The sequence below is a fragment of the Gobio gobio genome (genome assembly GCF_949357685.1).
Source record: "Gobio gobio genome assembly, chromosome: 14".
In the NCBI taxonomy this organism is placed as follows: Eukaryota; Metazoa; Chordata; class Actinopteri; order Cypriniformes; family Gobionidae; genus Gobio; species Gobio gobio.
This window is the reverse complement of record NC_137107.1, coordinates 22,226,843-22,239,167: the sequence shown is the minus strand read 5'-3', so window position 1 is coordinate 22,239,167 and position 12,325 is coordinate 22,226,843. Positions and strand designations below refer to the sequence as shown.

At 37.7% G+C, this 12,325-nt stretch overlaps 1 protein-coding gene across 1 annotated transcript; it reads left to right on the top strand.

The window, feature by feature from the left end:
* The first annotated feature begins 4,555 nt into the window (after positions 1-4,555).
* adra2db (adrenergic, alpha-2D-, receptor b) lies at positions 4,556-6,998 on the top strand. The gene has a single exon (XM_079835811.1). It carries the CDS (start codon positions 4,588-4,590, stop codon positions 5,965-5,967), a length of 1,380 nt encoding a protein of 459 aa, XP_079691937.1. The 5' UTR covers positions 4,556-4,587; the 3' UTR covers positions 5,968-6,998.
* The last annotated feature ends 5,327 nt before the right edge of the window (positions 6,999-12,325 follow it).

The window sequence follows — 12,325 nt, the reverse complement described above, 5'->3', positions numbered from 1 at the left end:
GGTACAACAGCTTGTCACTGGGGCAGTACCCTTAAAAGGACATCTTTGTACCTTTTTGCACATAAAGGGTTCATAGTAATACCTTAAGGCATATACTTTTAAGGGTGAAAAAGGTACAATGTCTTTTTAAGGGTACTGCCCCAGTGACAAGCTGTTGTACCCCTAAAGGTACAATTTTTACACTTTTTTTCTGAGAGTGTACATACATAATATATAATCTTATATCTTACACAAGTACATTTTAAGGATCTTTAAATCCTAAAATTTTTCTTCGTGTGGCAACACCTAAATGAAACAATTAATTAAGTGCAACCAACAATGTAAAACATTGATTCTATAAATAAAAGCAAATTCCAATTCCTATTTTCCATTTCATTTTTTTTCAGCACATTATTTGAAATGATTTACAGATCATGTTGCTTTGAAGACAGTGATCAATCCCAACAGCACTTTAAAGGATGACAATTAACACACATGAACAATGAAATCATGGTTTGACGAGACTGCCATATATTTGACTTTTTTTTCTCCCCCTTTGAAGCTTTAATTAAGGAGCTTCATTAGCTGGAGGGCAACTGGAAAACAAACCAAAATGGGTGGAGCGGAAAACAGTTCAAGGCTGTTTTGTAAAACGTCTTGTGTTGGATCTTTATTCACGTGTGGCAATGGCGTCATAGAAGGCTACAGCTGTGATGCTGGTAAAACCACCAAGTCATTACACACACTGAGGGAGTTCAGCATCCCGGAGTCCATAAACCCCCAGAACCCGCTGACCGTGGGGATATTCCACTGAGAAGTGTGTGTTAGCCTGTGTGATTACATTCATGAAATGTGAGCCAATATACAGACAAAGTGTAAGAAAAATGCACAGTTGCCACACATATCTGTGCTCATTACAGGAAGCAGCAGCAATGACACATATTTAGACTGATATATATATGTGCTGGCACTAACTCCTGTGAACAAAGCAACCAAATGAGAGCACATCGCAGAGCACTCCACTCATTAAACTGTGCGGTATTCATTATTCAGTACTCACTGTTCAAGCACAAAGTATATCAGCATCCATCATCTACTTTTTTATTATCTGACTCTGAAATTATTGTGCAATTATGACCTTAATTACAATTAAGAGGGCTCAACTGAATTTGTAATTGCATCAATCAGCACTTAGAAGCCAGAACATTTGATCTTCAAGGGCCATAAAGAGAGAACGGTTGATTACTCAGCAAACACATAGTGAGTCCACTGCTGACATTAGCAATGCAGCATTCAGAAAAACACACCAGTTTTTCTTTCTCATGTGCTCTAGTGAGCTGCCCACAGAGGCACTATTTTAAGGCATAAAAGGTGTTACCAAACCACATCTTAATTAGGGCTAATCCACCCAAATATGAAAATTTACTCACCCTCATGTCGTTTGAGACCTGTAAGAGTTACTTTCTTCTGTGGAACATAAGAAGATATTTTGTGAAATGTGTTTTTTTTCTTCCATGCAATGGAAGCCAGTGGTCACCAAAACTATTTGTTTACAGACAAATATCGTCCTTTGTGTTCCGCAGAACACAGAAAGCCATACAGGTTTGGACCAGAGGGTGATGACAGAATTTTTATTTAACTTTCCCTTTTACTTCATGACGCCTACTGTATCATATTTGATACGCAAAGTTTTAAGGCCTCTAAATTACCAACATAATTAAAATGTGTAAAAAAAAAAAAAAAAAAATGAAATCTGTACTTTGATTGATAGTTACTTTAAGAATTAAAAGGCCTTTTAGTATAATCCTAAAAATATCCACCTTCAAGTCATGGTATACTTCTTTTTTTCTGAAATATTTTCTGTGAAATCTTTAACGATTGTTATAAAGTAAACGTCAAAATAACTTTAATGATGCATCAGGCTTAATCATCATTGTAGGGCATTGCATTAAACACAAATGAATAACTACAGAGCCCTGGGCTGCATTTCCCGATAACGTTGTCTCTTAGCGCGCTAAGACTCTAAAGATATAACTTAACCAAAGCTATACCATTTCTAGGTGTGTTCCTCAAGCTATATCTTAGGAGGTTGCTTAAGGTAGACCTTCTTAAAGGGATAGTTCACCCAAAAATGAAAATTAGCCCATGATTTACTCACCCTCAAGTCATCCTAGGTGTATATGACATTCTTCTTTCAGGAGTTATATTACAAAAGTCCAAGCTAATCCAAGCATTAGAATTTGATTAATAGTTGCTCTGTTTTTGAAGTCCATAAAAAGTGCATCTGCCCATCAAATAACATGCTCCACGCGACTCTGGGGTATTAATAAAGGCCTTCTGAAGCGAATCGATGCGTTTGTGTAAGAAAAATATCCATATTTAAAACTTTATAAAGTAAAGTTTCGGCCGACCGCCTTTCCTGTTAAATTTATGGAAAAATTGTTGAAAGTTCCCCTGCCGATCGAAAGACTAACGCGACCAGGTCCGCTCGTCATGACGTCATGTACGCATCTTGAGTTTCACTTTCAACATTCAACGTTCAACACTTTTCCAGAGAAGGTGGTTGGCCGAATGTTGACTTGGTAAAGTTACTGTAATTTTTAATTTAGAAATAATAAATTGATAATTTATAAAGTATGAAAATACAATTATTAAACACATTATAGATATGCTTATAAATCAAGAATAAAGCATTTTGCTGTATTTATAAACTGCTTAGTAGTGTCTATTAATGCTTTATAAATGATGAATTAACTATTTACTAATGCTTAATAATGCTTCATATTTTTGAAATTCCAATTATTGGTAAAAGTGATGACTTGTAAATAAATAATCATACATTTCTCACTGTACACTGCTATGGTGGAGCCGTTGCTTAGCCTATCTGCACTTTAGAACTTTATTAAACTCTCAGTAATTTCAGAAGCACCCTCAGTGATTTGATTCTGTAACCGGGGCTGTTTGTTGCCTAGAGTTTTCCACATCAGGTGGTGTTTTAGAAACAGAGATTTGGTGTCGTTTTTAATAGCACATACATGAACCATTTTCCCCAGGCTGCTTACTTTCTCTCCTCAAACTGAAAGTTGAGTCAGCTTGAGACTTTTCAATTTTGCTTTTCAGGAAAGAAATCCCACTACTGTCGCCGGCTCGTCAATGCAACACTTTTTATCTCTCACTGGAAACATCTGACCTGAAAAAAGCAATTAAAAATCGGGAAATGCACAACTTTTTGTGATGTTGCAAAAAGTATACATATTTAAGGCTTAAGTAAATGCAAACTACTGATGAACACAGCCCTTCTTTTCATCTTCTAGTACTATATTAATTCAGCACCATGCTCTGCAAACACTCTTATTGACACTGTACCAGAAGTCGCTACGCCTCTTACTGGATTTCACAGTATTTAACAGGGTCGTTAAGGGTCATCATCTTTGTTGAATAACCATGACTTATAGGTCAGCAATGTTAGGGAACTCATGAATTCTTCTTTTACACCAAAAAGTATGTTATATATAAAACATTTAAATTTTAGTTTGGTTGGCAATAACAAAAGTCCAGGGGTATTATTAGTTGGATACTGACATCTTAAATTCTAGCTAATTTGCTATAGCAGTCAATGAATCTCTATACACCACTTTCGATTACTATATTCACTAGAATTGCAGGCCTAATAATTGCATGGCAAGTAAACAACCAGCGCTCTAAAAATAAATGGGGATATTTGTTGCTAAAGCTGTGGGGAAAAATGAAGCATCCAAATTACCCCAAAGCGCACGAATGTGGCATAATATATGTATTAGTTCACACTGGGAATTACATTAGTGGGTAACTGACTTCATAATTCAAGATTATGTATTGTGAAAAATAATTATAAGAGAAAATGAATACATGCAACAATAAAACCCTGTTAACTGTAGGATATGTTATTTTATTTAAGTTAACTTATTTTCACAAAGACAATATTTTAATGTAAAATACTGCTAAAATTGTTTAGATATGATTTAAAATATTCCCATTTTGAATGATATTTAGGCTGTTTTATGCTGCATTTTGTAACCCCGCATTTCCATCTTATAATATTTGTAACGTTTTAATAAAGTTCTGACACAGCTGCCAGTTCTTAACCATATACTGTATTACATAAATATCACTATATAATTATATATATAATTCATTATTGGGTAATGGAATAGAACTTTGATTAATAGCCTCTATATTCCATATTACGTTCATGACTTATTAACGCAAGTTATTATAACGTGCGACTACCAATGCATTTTACAAAGCTTGATTGCTAATTAATCACACGTCGAAAGCTTGTGTAGTTTGACAACTCCGTCTCGTGAAGAGAGAGAGAGAGAGAGAGAGAGAGAAAGAGAGAGCAGGAGGAGGAGAGACACGGGCACAAACACTCCCATATTTGTTCAGCGCGACACACTGGAGCGCACTGAAGACTCAATTCGCCTGTCTCCGCGCGCGCTTCTTTAAGAAACAAAGCATGTCTTGGCTCCGTGTGGTTCACCACTGCCTCGTCAAAAAGGAGGCTGAAACAGATAAACGATATCCTAATAATCGGGAAGCTTTAAAAGTTAGCACACCGTCTTTGGTATGATACGTTTGGCGTGGAGTGTTCGGCGGATTGCGCAGCGCTTCAGATTGGATGCTACAAGTTTGAAGTCGAAGCGCGCCTTGGATGAGAATACGCCTGGAAATGGGGGATCAGCTCCAAGGGTCCTCAGAATGGATTTAACTACCATCGCCTTTACTTCGCCGAACTCATCCGCGGATACTAATGGCACGAGCGCGCCGAGACCCCCGCCGCATTCACAGTACGCAGCGGTGCTCATCATTCTCGTGGTTACCGTGATCATCTTGGTGACCATAGTGGGGAACATATTAGTCGTGGTGGCCGTTTTCACCAGCCGCGCGCTTCGTGCGCCACAGAATCTCTTTCTGGTCTCTTTGGCGTCTGCTGATATTTTGGTGGCAACTTTGGTAATCCCATTCTCCCTAGCTAATGAAGTGATGGGCTACTGGTACTTTGGAAGCACCTGGTGTGCCTTCTACCTGGCTCTGGACGTGCTCTTCTGCACGTCGTCCATTGTTCACCTCTGCGCCATAAGTTTGGACAGGTACTGGTCAGTCACCAAAGCGGTCAGCTACAACCTAAAGAGAACCCCGCGGAGAATAAAGTTCATGATTACGGTGGTGTGGGTCATTTCGGCGGTGATTTCCTTCCCGCCGCTTCTCATGACCAAACACGACGAGCTGGAGTGCTTGCTGAACAACGAGACCTGGTACATCCTCTCCTCTTGCATGGTCTCGTTTTTTGCGCCTGGTCTCATCATGATTTTGGTGTACTGCAAGATCTACAGGGTGGCCAAACAGCGCGCGTCCACTGTGTTCGTGGCCAAGAACGGGATGGAGCGACAACCGTCGCAATCCGAGACCTGCTTCGTGCGTAAAGGCAAGTCAGAGATGGAGAGCCCCAGCAGCCACAGCTCAGGCAGTCGAGAGCGCAAAGGCGAGCTCGACGACATCGATCTGGAGGAGAGCAGCGTCTGCAACAGACAGAGGAACTCTCGCTTCGCCAAGAGCAGGAAGGTGGAGGGTGGACAAGCGTGCCCAAAGCAAAATGGGCGGCTGTCATGGGCATGTAGCCGCGCGTCGGAGCTCGAGCAGGAGCCGAAGGCGCGACAGCTGTCTTTGTCCAAGTCCAAACTGGCACAGATGCGAGAGAAGCGCTTTACATTCGTGCTGGCAGTGGTCATGGGGGTGTTCGTGCTCTGCTGGTTTCCATTCTTCTTCACGTATAGCCTTCATGCGATATGTCGAGAAAGTTGCAAAATACCGGATTCTCTATTCAATCTCTTTTTCTGGATTGGTTACTGCAACAGCTCTGTGAACCCCATCATTTATACAATTTTCAACAGAGACTTTAGGAAAGCGTTCAAGAAGATATTGTGTCAGCATTCTTCACGCACGTAAATGCTCATGTATATGGGTCAATGACAAATAAGAGTCAGAGGGGCAATCTTTTGTAAATACAACACATACAATAGGCTATAATATAATATAACACATCTGCCTTAAAAATGTCTAAAATGCTTTCCTTGCACATCGAATATCCTATAGATAAATCATTTTGAAAAAAAGTTTTCAAACAATATTTTATTATCATATCATGAATTGTGATTCATGAATAACGAGAAGTTATAGGCTGAACAAAACATGTTCTTTTTATAACAAGCGTTAAAATCTTGACACGCAGTAATATGGTTTTATGGATTTCTTGTCACATGAAAACAAAATGGCTTTCTGCTTGTTAGTCACACCATATTGACTTGGATTTGACAGACTTTCTTCAAATATTAATAACATTTTAAACCAAATTGCTTTACTGCTTGTTTTGTAGTGAAATATATAACAAATGGCAACTTTTCTTCTTTCAAGGATTGAAGCAATTTTTACAATCTCTATCCAGTTACACAACCATTAAATTTTTTTCTTTAAGCCCCATGAAAGTGACTTTTATTTCAGAAATTAAAAACATTTCAAAAGGTGTATTTAAGTATAAATTGCATTTCTGTTGTATTTTTTATAAAGAAAATGAGTGTCATGTCATTGACCCATATATATAAGGTGTTGCTGTGTGTTTGTTTGAGTTTGTCTGTGTGCTTTGCAAATAGTTTTACAGGATCTCTAAGCATTTCTCTTGCTCTTTGTGCACATATTTTGGAATTTAGTAGTGTAATCATATTTGAGATTTTAACTTAAAATATACAGTACGTTCATTTCCTCATGAAAAATAGGCAGGTGACCTGGTCAAATGTGAAAGACCACACATAATGTGGCAGTCCACTTTAATTATGTATAATTTATAGGAGTACATGTTAAAAATTCTGCAAAACTGGATCGAAAAAGCTTAGATATATGACACTTTCATGAAATTGTTTCAGTGTACAAAAACCTTAATGTGAGACATTTTAATAAAGTTTTTGAACGGGTGTTTATCAAATGAACTTACAAAAGCATTCAACTGTTATAATCTTTAATAGCCAATTACCAGAAAGAACAATGCAACTGTCTGTTCATTAGAGGCACATGTTCTCAGTCATGTGATGACACTGCAGACCTGAATTCTTGCCGCTGTCCTCGGTCCTGATGGGCTTCAAAGGCCTGCAAAGTAAACCTGGCAGCCAATTTGAGTCATCCAAAGGCTATTAAATACCTGCAATATTCATAATTCGTAATTTCCCCCCCAATCCCATGATGTAAAATTAACTAGATCAGTCAAAGGCTGCATAAGATGACAAGAATAACTAGGTTTTTAAAGTCTAAATTTGATTATCCTCATTTAAATGTCATTTATATGTTAATGCCACCCTAATTATATAATGAAATGTCCGTTTACATCCCAGTTGAACTGAACAGTCAGACAGAGTATAGCTTATTCATATCATATTTAAAATAGATATGCCAGAGCTGATAAGTCTGGGACAAATAAGAATGATTCATCTATTGTGTTTCTCCTTATTTGGCAAATAATCAAATCCTTATTGTTCCAAATCATAACAGTATTGTGATGTTAACTCATCATTATGTTAATAAAATAAATACAGTATTCTATTTATAATGCACTCAGTTGAGGGCTGGATCAAAGGACTATTGACAGCGTGGCACAAAAGTCCGGGTATATTAGAGATATTTTAGGGTTATTATCATTAAACTAAAAGACAAAACTATTGATATAAAATATTTTGTAATAAGGTATAATCAACAAAAATGAATAATCATTTGGTTAGTCATCTTATCACAGTATACAGTTGCGGTCAGAATTATTGGCACCCCTGGTAAATATGATCAAAGATGGCAGAGTAAAAATAAATCTTCAAAAAATTTGCAAAAATCTAACCTTTTATTGAAGTAAAATAATTAAATGTGGGGGGTAAATCACATTATGAAATACATGTTTTTCTCCAAAACACATTGGCCACAATTATTGGCACCCCTAGATATTTTTATGAGTAAAGTATATTGAAGTATATTCCCATTAATATTAAAAAAAATTTGGCTCCAGGGTGAATAGGAACATTAAAAAAGTCTAGCTATGATGTCTTGTTTGAGTATAAATACAGTATGAGGAAACACAAAGGCCAAATTCTCTTAATCATTAAAACCAATGAATATAGTTCTGATGCGCAGCAAAATATTGTTGAGCTTCACAAAATAGAAAGTGGCTGTAAGAAAATAGCTAAAGCATTGGAAAATTCCCATTTCCACCATCAGGGCGATAATTAAGAAGTTCCAATCAACTAAAGATGTTACGAATCTGCCTGGAAGAGGACGTGTGTCTATATCGCCTTAATGCACGACGAGGAGGAACGTTTGAGTGGCCAAAGACTCTCCAAGGTGCACCGATGGAGAATTGCAGAGATTAGTTGAGTCTTGGGGTCAGAAAGCATTTTATCAAACAACCCCATGTTGTTTGGGAGGGATTCAATAAAAATCCTCCTTGCTCATCCAAAAACAAACTCCAGCATATTCAGTTTGTCAGACATGACTGGAACTTCAAACGGGACCGGCTTCTATGGTCAGATGAAACAAAAAAAATAGCTTTTTGCCAGATGAGTTTGTCGCAAACAGGGATAAAATGTACCCCATGCCCACGGTTAAAAATACAGCTGGATCTTTAATGGTGTGGGCCTATTTTTTTGCTGGAGGTCCTGGACATCTTGTTCATATGGTATCATGGATTCTAGCAAATACCAACAGATAAAAAATCAAAACCTCACGGCTTCTGCTAGAAACCTTATAATGGGCCGTGGTTGGATCTTCCCTCAGGACAACGATCCAAAACAAGCATCAAAATCAACACACAAATGTGTCACTGAGCACAAAATGAAGCTTCTGCCATGGTCGTCCCAGTCCCCTGTCCTGAACCGAGTGGAGTGAACTGAAGAGAAGAAGCACCAACATGGAGCTGGGAATCTGAAGAATCTGGAGAGATTCTGTATGGAGGAAGGGTCTCTGATCTCTTGTCAGGTGTTCTCCAAACTCATCAGACATTATAGGAAAATACTCAGAGCTGTAATCTTGGCAAAAGTGTTTAATAATATTTATGGCCAATGTGTTTTGGGGAAAAGCATTTATTTATCAATCACTTTCAATGCTTTTACTTCAATGAAAGGTTAGGTTTTTGCGAATTATTTGAATGAAAGATCAAAAGGATAAACAATGCAGATTTATTTAAAGCCATCTTTGATCATATTTACCAGGGGTGCCAATAATTCTGAACACAACTGTTAGAGCAGGTTAAGGCAACAATGTAATTGAATAGACTCCGATGTTGGAGAATGTGTGAAAATTATGCAAACAATGAAAGGATCCTGTTGTGTTTTTGTTTAGGCTGCTTGATGCATACTGTGTGTAATTATGAACATTTGTTTAAGTTCAGGGGCCCCTGATAACACAATTGGCTCCAGTTCATTTCATATGGATACAGTACATTACAATAATGGCAGAGGGCATCTCACTGCCTCGGGCCCCTGGGCATGTGCTCCACAAGGCCATTCGGTTCTTTTCTGGCGTCAACTAAAACCAAGTGTCTCAATAAGAGCGTTTGACAGAACTGGTAGTTATAGCTAAGGCAATCCTGCTCTCCTACTTGAAAGCTATTGAAAAACTTAAATCTCTGCAATTGGCTTCTGGAAACAGATACAACGCATTAAATGACCAGAGACACACTTCAAAGAGAATAAAACAGAATAGCGAAAAGCAAGGGCAGTTTCCCTCTGAGAAAAATCTTGCCCATCATGTGCACCACGTTCCGCTCTTGATATGCCTAACACAGAGGATGCAGCTGTTTCACAACAAATAGTGTGATGTTGTGGCGGACACACTTTTGGATGGTTAAACCATCACACCAAAAAAAAAAAAAACATTTGTAATATCTTGCTTCAGGCTAAAGATTAGAAATTCCATTTGGCAGATATCCCCATCAGGACTCAAGCGAGAAGCTTAATAAATTTTTTTCAGAGAACCATAATTGCAGTCGGTTGTCCCCCAAAATGAACCGAGCTTGTGGTGAAGTGACTAAAAGCTGGGAGGCGTCCACTTTGCAGTCGCATTGATGACTAGGGTTGGGAAAATGAGAGAAAGGAATCACATGAGAGTCCTGTTTTCCCTGTGAGAGATGGAACGGGGTCAGACAGGGGGAACCGGGGGTGGGCGGAAGCTCCAGCACACACTAATCTGATGAGGGGCAGCATTGTGTACTGTGGAACAGAGGGAAACGATGTGAAGACGAAGCGTTCAGTCCTCACTGGAATGTGTGCAACCTCAGAGCAAAACAACTCACATTGTAGCAATTAGGTTACGGATGAAAAATTACACAGGACAGATGCGCAGTTTCATCACATGACAACAAAGTGTTTGACTTTTAAAAAAAATCATTGCATTATGTACGGTGGAGCCTAAAGTCTGAGATCACATTAAAAAACCTTATTGAAGAAGGTTTCAGGATTTTGAAAAACTATAAACAAAGAAATAACTCACTGCCTTGCTGTTATTCAGGCCGACAACACTCTTGCTTGTGCTTTTACACAACAGTTCAATAAAGAAGTAAATATTGCGTAACTTACATTTTAGATACAATATTGCCATTCAATTTCACATTGACAGTTCCAAATGAAGTAAAACAAAAAAGAAGCAACCATTGGTCATCTCAGATCAACTCTCAGTGGAATTTTCTTTTTAATATATACTGTATATTTCAGCCAGCTTCTGAAGTGCACGTCTGATGTACACGTTGCTTTTTAATGAGGCCAGATGGGAGGCGTTGTGAAGCGACACAACTGACAAGACACTGTAGGTCATATGACAATTCATGAAAAATGTAGTATGTCTGGATTTCATTCATATTACATACGCACATTGCAGCCTTTTTCAAGGTAAAACAAAAAAGGGTTCAATTCTGACTATGAACTAGTTGCTTATTAGCATGCATATTAGGATATTGGCTGTTCATTAGCACTTATAAAGCACATATTAATGCCTTATTCTGCTTGACCGTATTCTACATCCCTTAATCCTACCCTATACCTAAACTTAACAACTACTAACTATTAATAAGCAGTTATTAGGCGTTTATTGAGGAAAAAGCAATTAGTGAGAATTGGACCCTAATCTAAAGTGTGACCAAAAAAAGTCTCAAGTTTAAAAAAGGCAAATAAAGTGCACATTACTTAAACACATTGCACATGTTTTTTTTGCGCAAACTCTACAATATGGAGCTCAAATAGTGAAAAGAATCATTTTGACTTTACTTCAGTTTGTGAGGCAGCAATTAAACAAGCTTTTGAAGTGGGTTGACATTGTGTAGTGTGAAGGTATATATCGGAAGAAAACATAAACATGTAAACATATTCCTTATGAACTTTCATTTATTTTGAGAAGACTACCTAAGCAGATGTGTGCTACTTAAAGCTAAATTGGCAGTTTTCCTCAGGGTAATCAGTTTTCCTTCTCTATAGGGCAATCACCAGTGTCAATGTGTTTGATGTATGAATTTCTCAGGGGTGAAATCAAGAAAACACTTTATGTAGTTGCATATTCATTCAGAGTATGATTGTCTTGGTAGAAACCCTGTGGTCGCCCATCACAGGTGTCAGCTGTTTGAGAGAGAGGCCAATAGCTTTGAGAGCTACTTAAGACATCATAAAAAGACAAACAGAAAAAAAACATCTCTCGTCAGCTTTTTGCCACAAAAATAACAAGCTTTAATTCCCTCAAAATTTTTTTATGTGTTAAACTAATAACTCTTGAAAATACAATTACTTAAATGGGTCCTATTATGTTTTATATTAGGTGGCCTTAACTACTATGTACTTACATTTAAATTAATAATTTGATACAATGTACTTATTGTGTACATACATGTTTTTACATTGTACTTACATTTTAAAAATTACCTCCATGTAATTACATCTGTAATTAATTTCTGTAGTTACATTTATAATTACACTGTTGACACTTCCCTTACACTTAACCCTACCCTTAAACTTACCCATTCCACCACACCTGTCCCTAACTTTACCCGTATCCCATCTCAATCTCAGCAAAATTGTTTTGCAATACAATATGAACACAATAAGTACATAGTACTTATGTTTTGATGTAAGTACATACACTCTAAAAAAACAAAGGCTCTATATGGCACCAAAAATGGTTCTTGGTTCATAATTATAGCGGAACCTTTTTTAGTGCTTTATAGCACCAATTTTGGTGCTTCAGTGGTTCTTCACCGGTTCTTCAGAGGTTCTTCTCCAGTTCTTTGACTAAGGTG

What these genes read in the sequence shown, in the direction of transcription:
- adra2db (XM_079835811.1), top strand. Translation starts at nt 4,588, where the DNA reads ATGATACGTTTGGCGTGGAGTGTTCGGCGGATTGCGCAGCGCTTCAGA.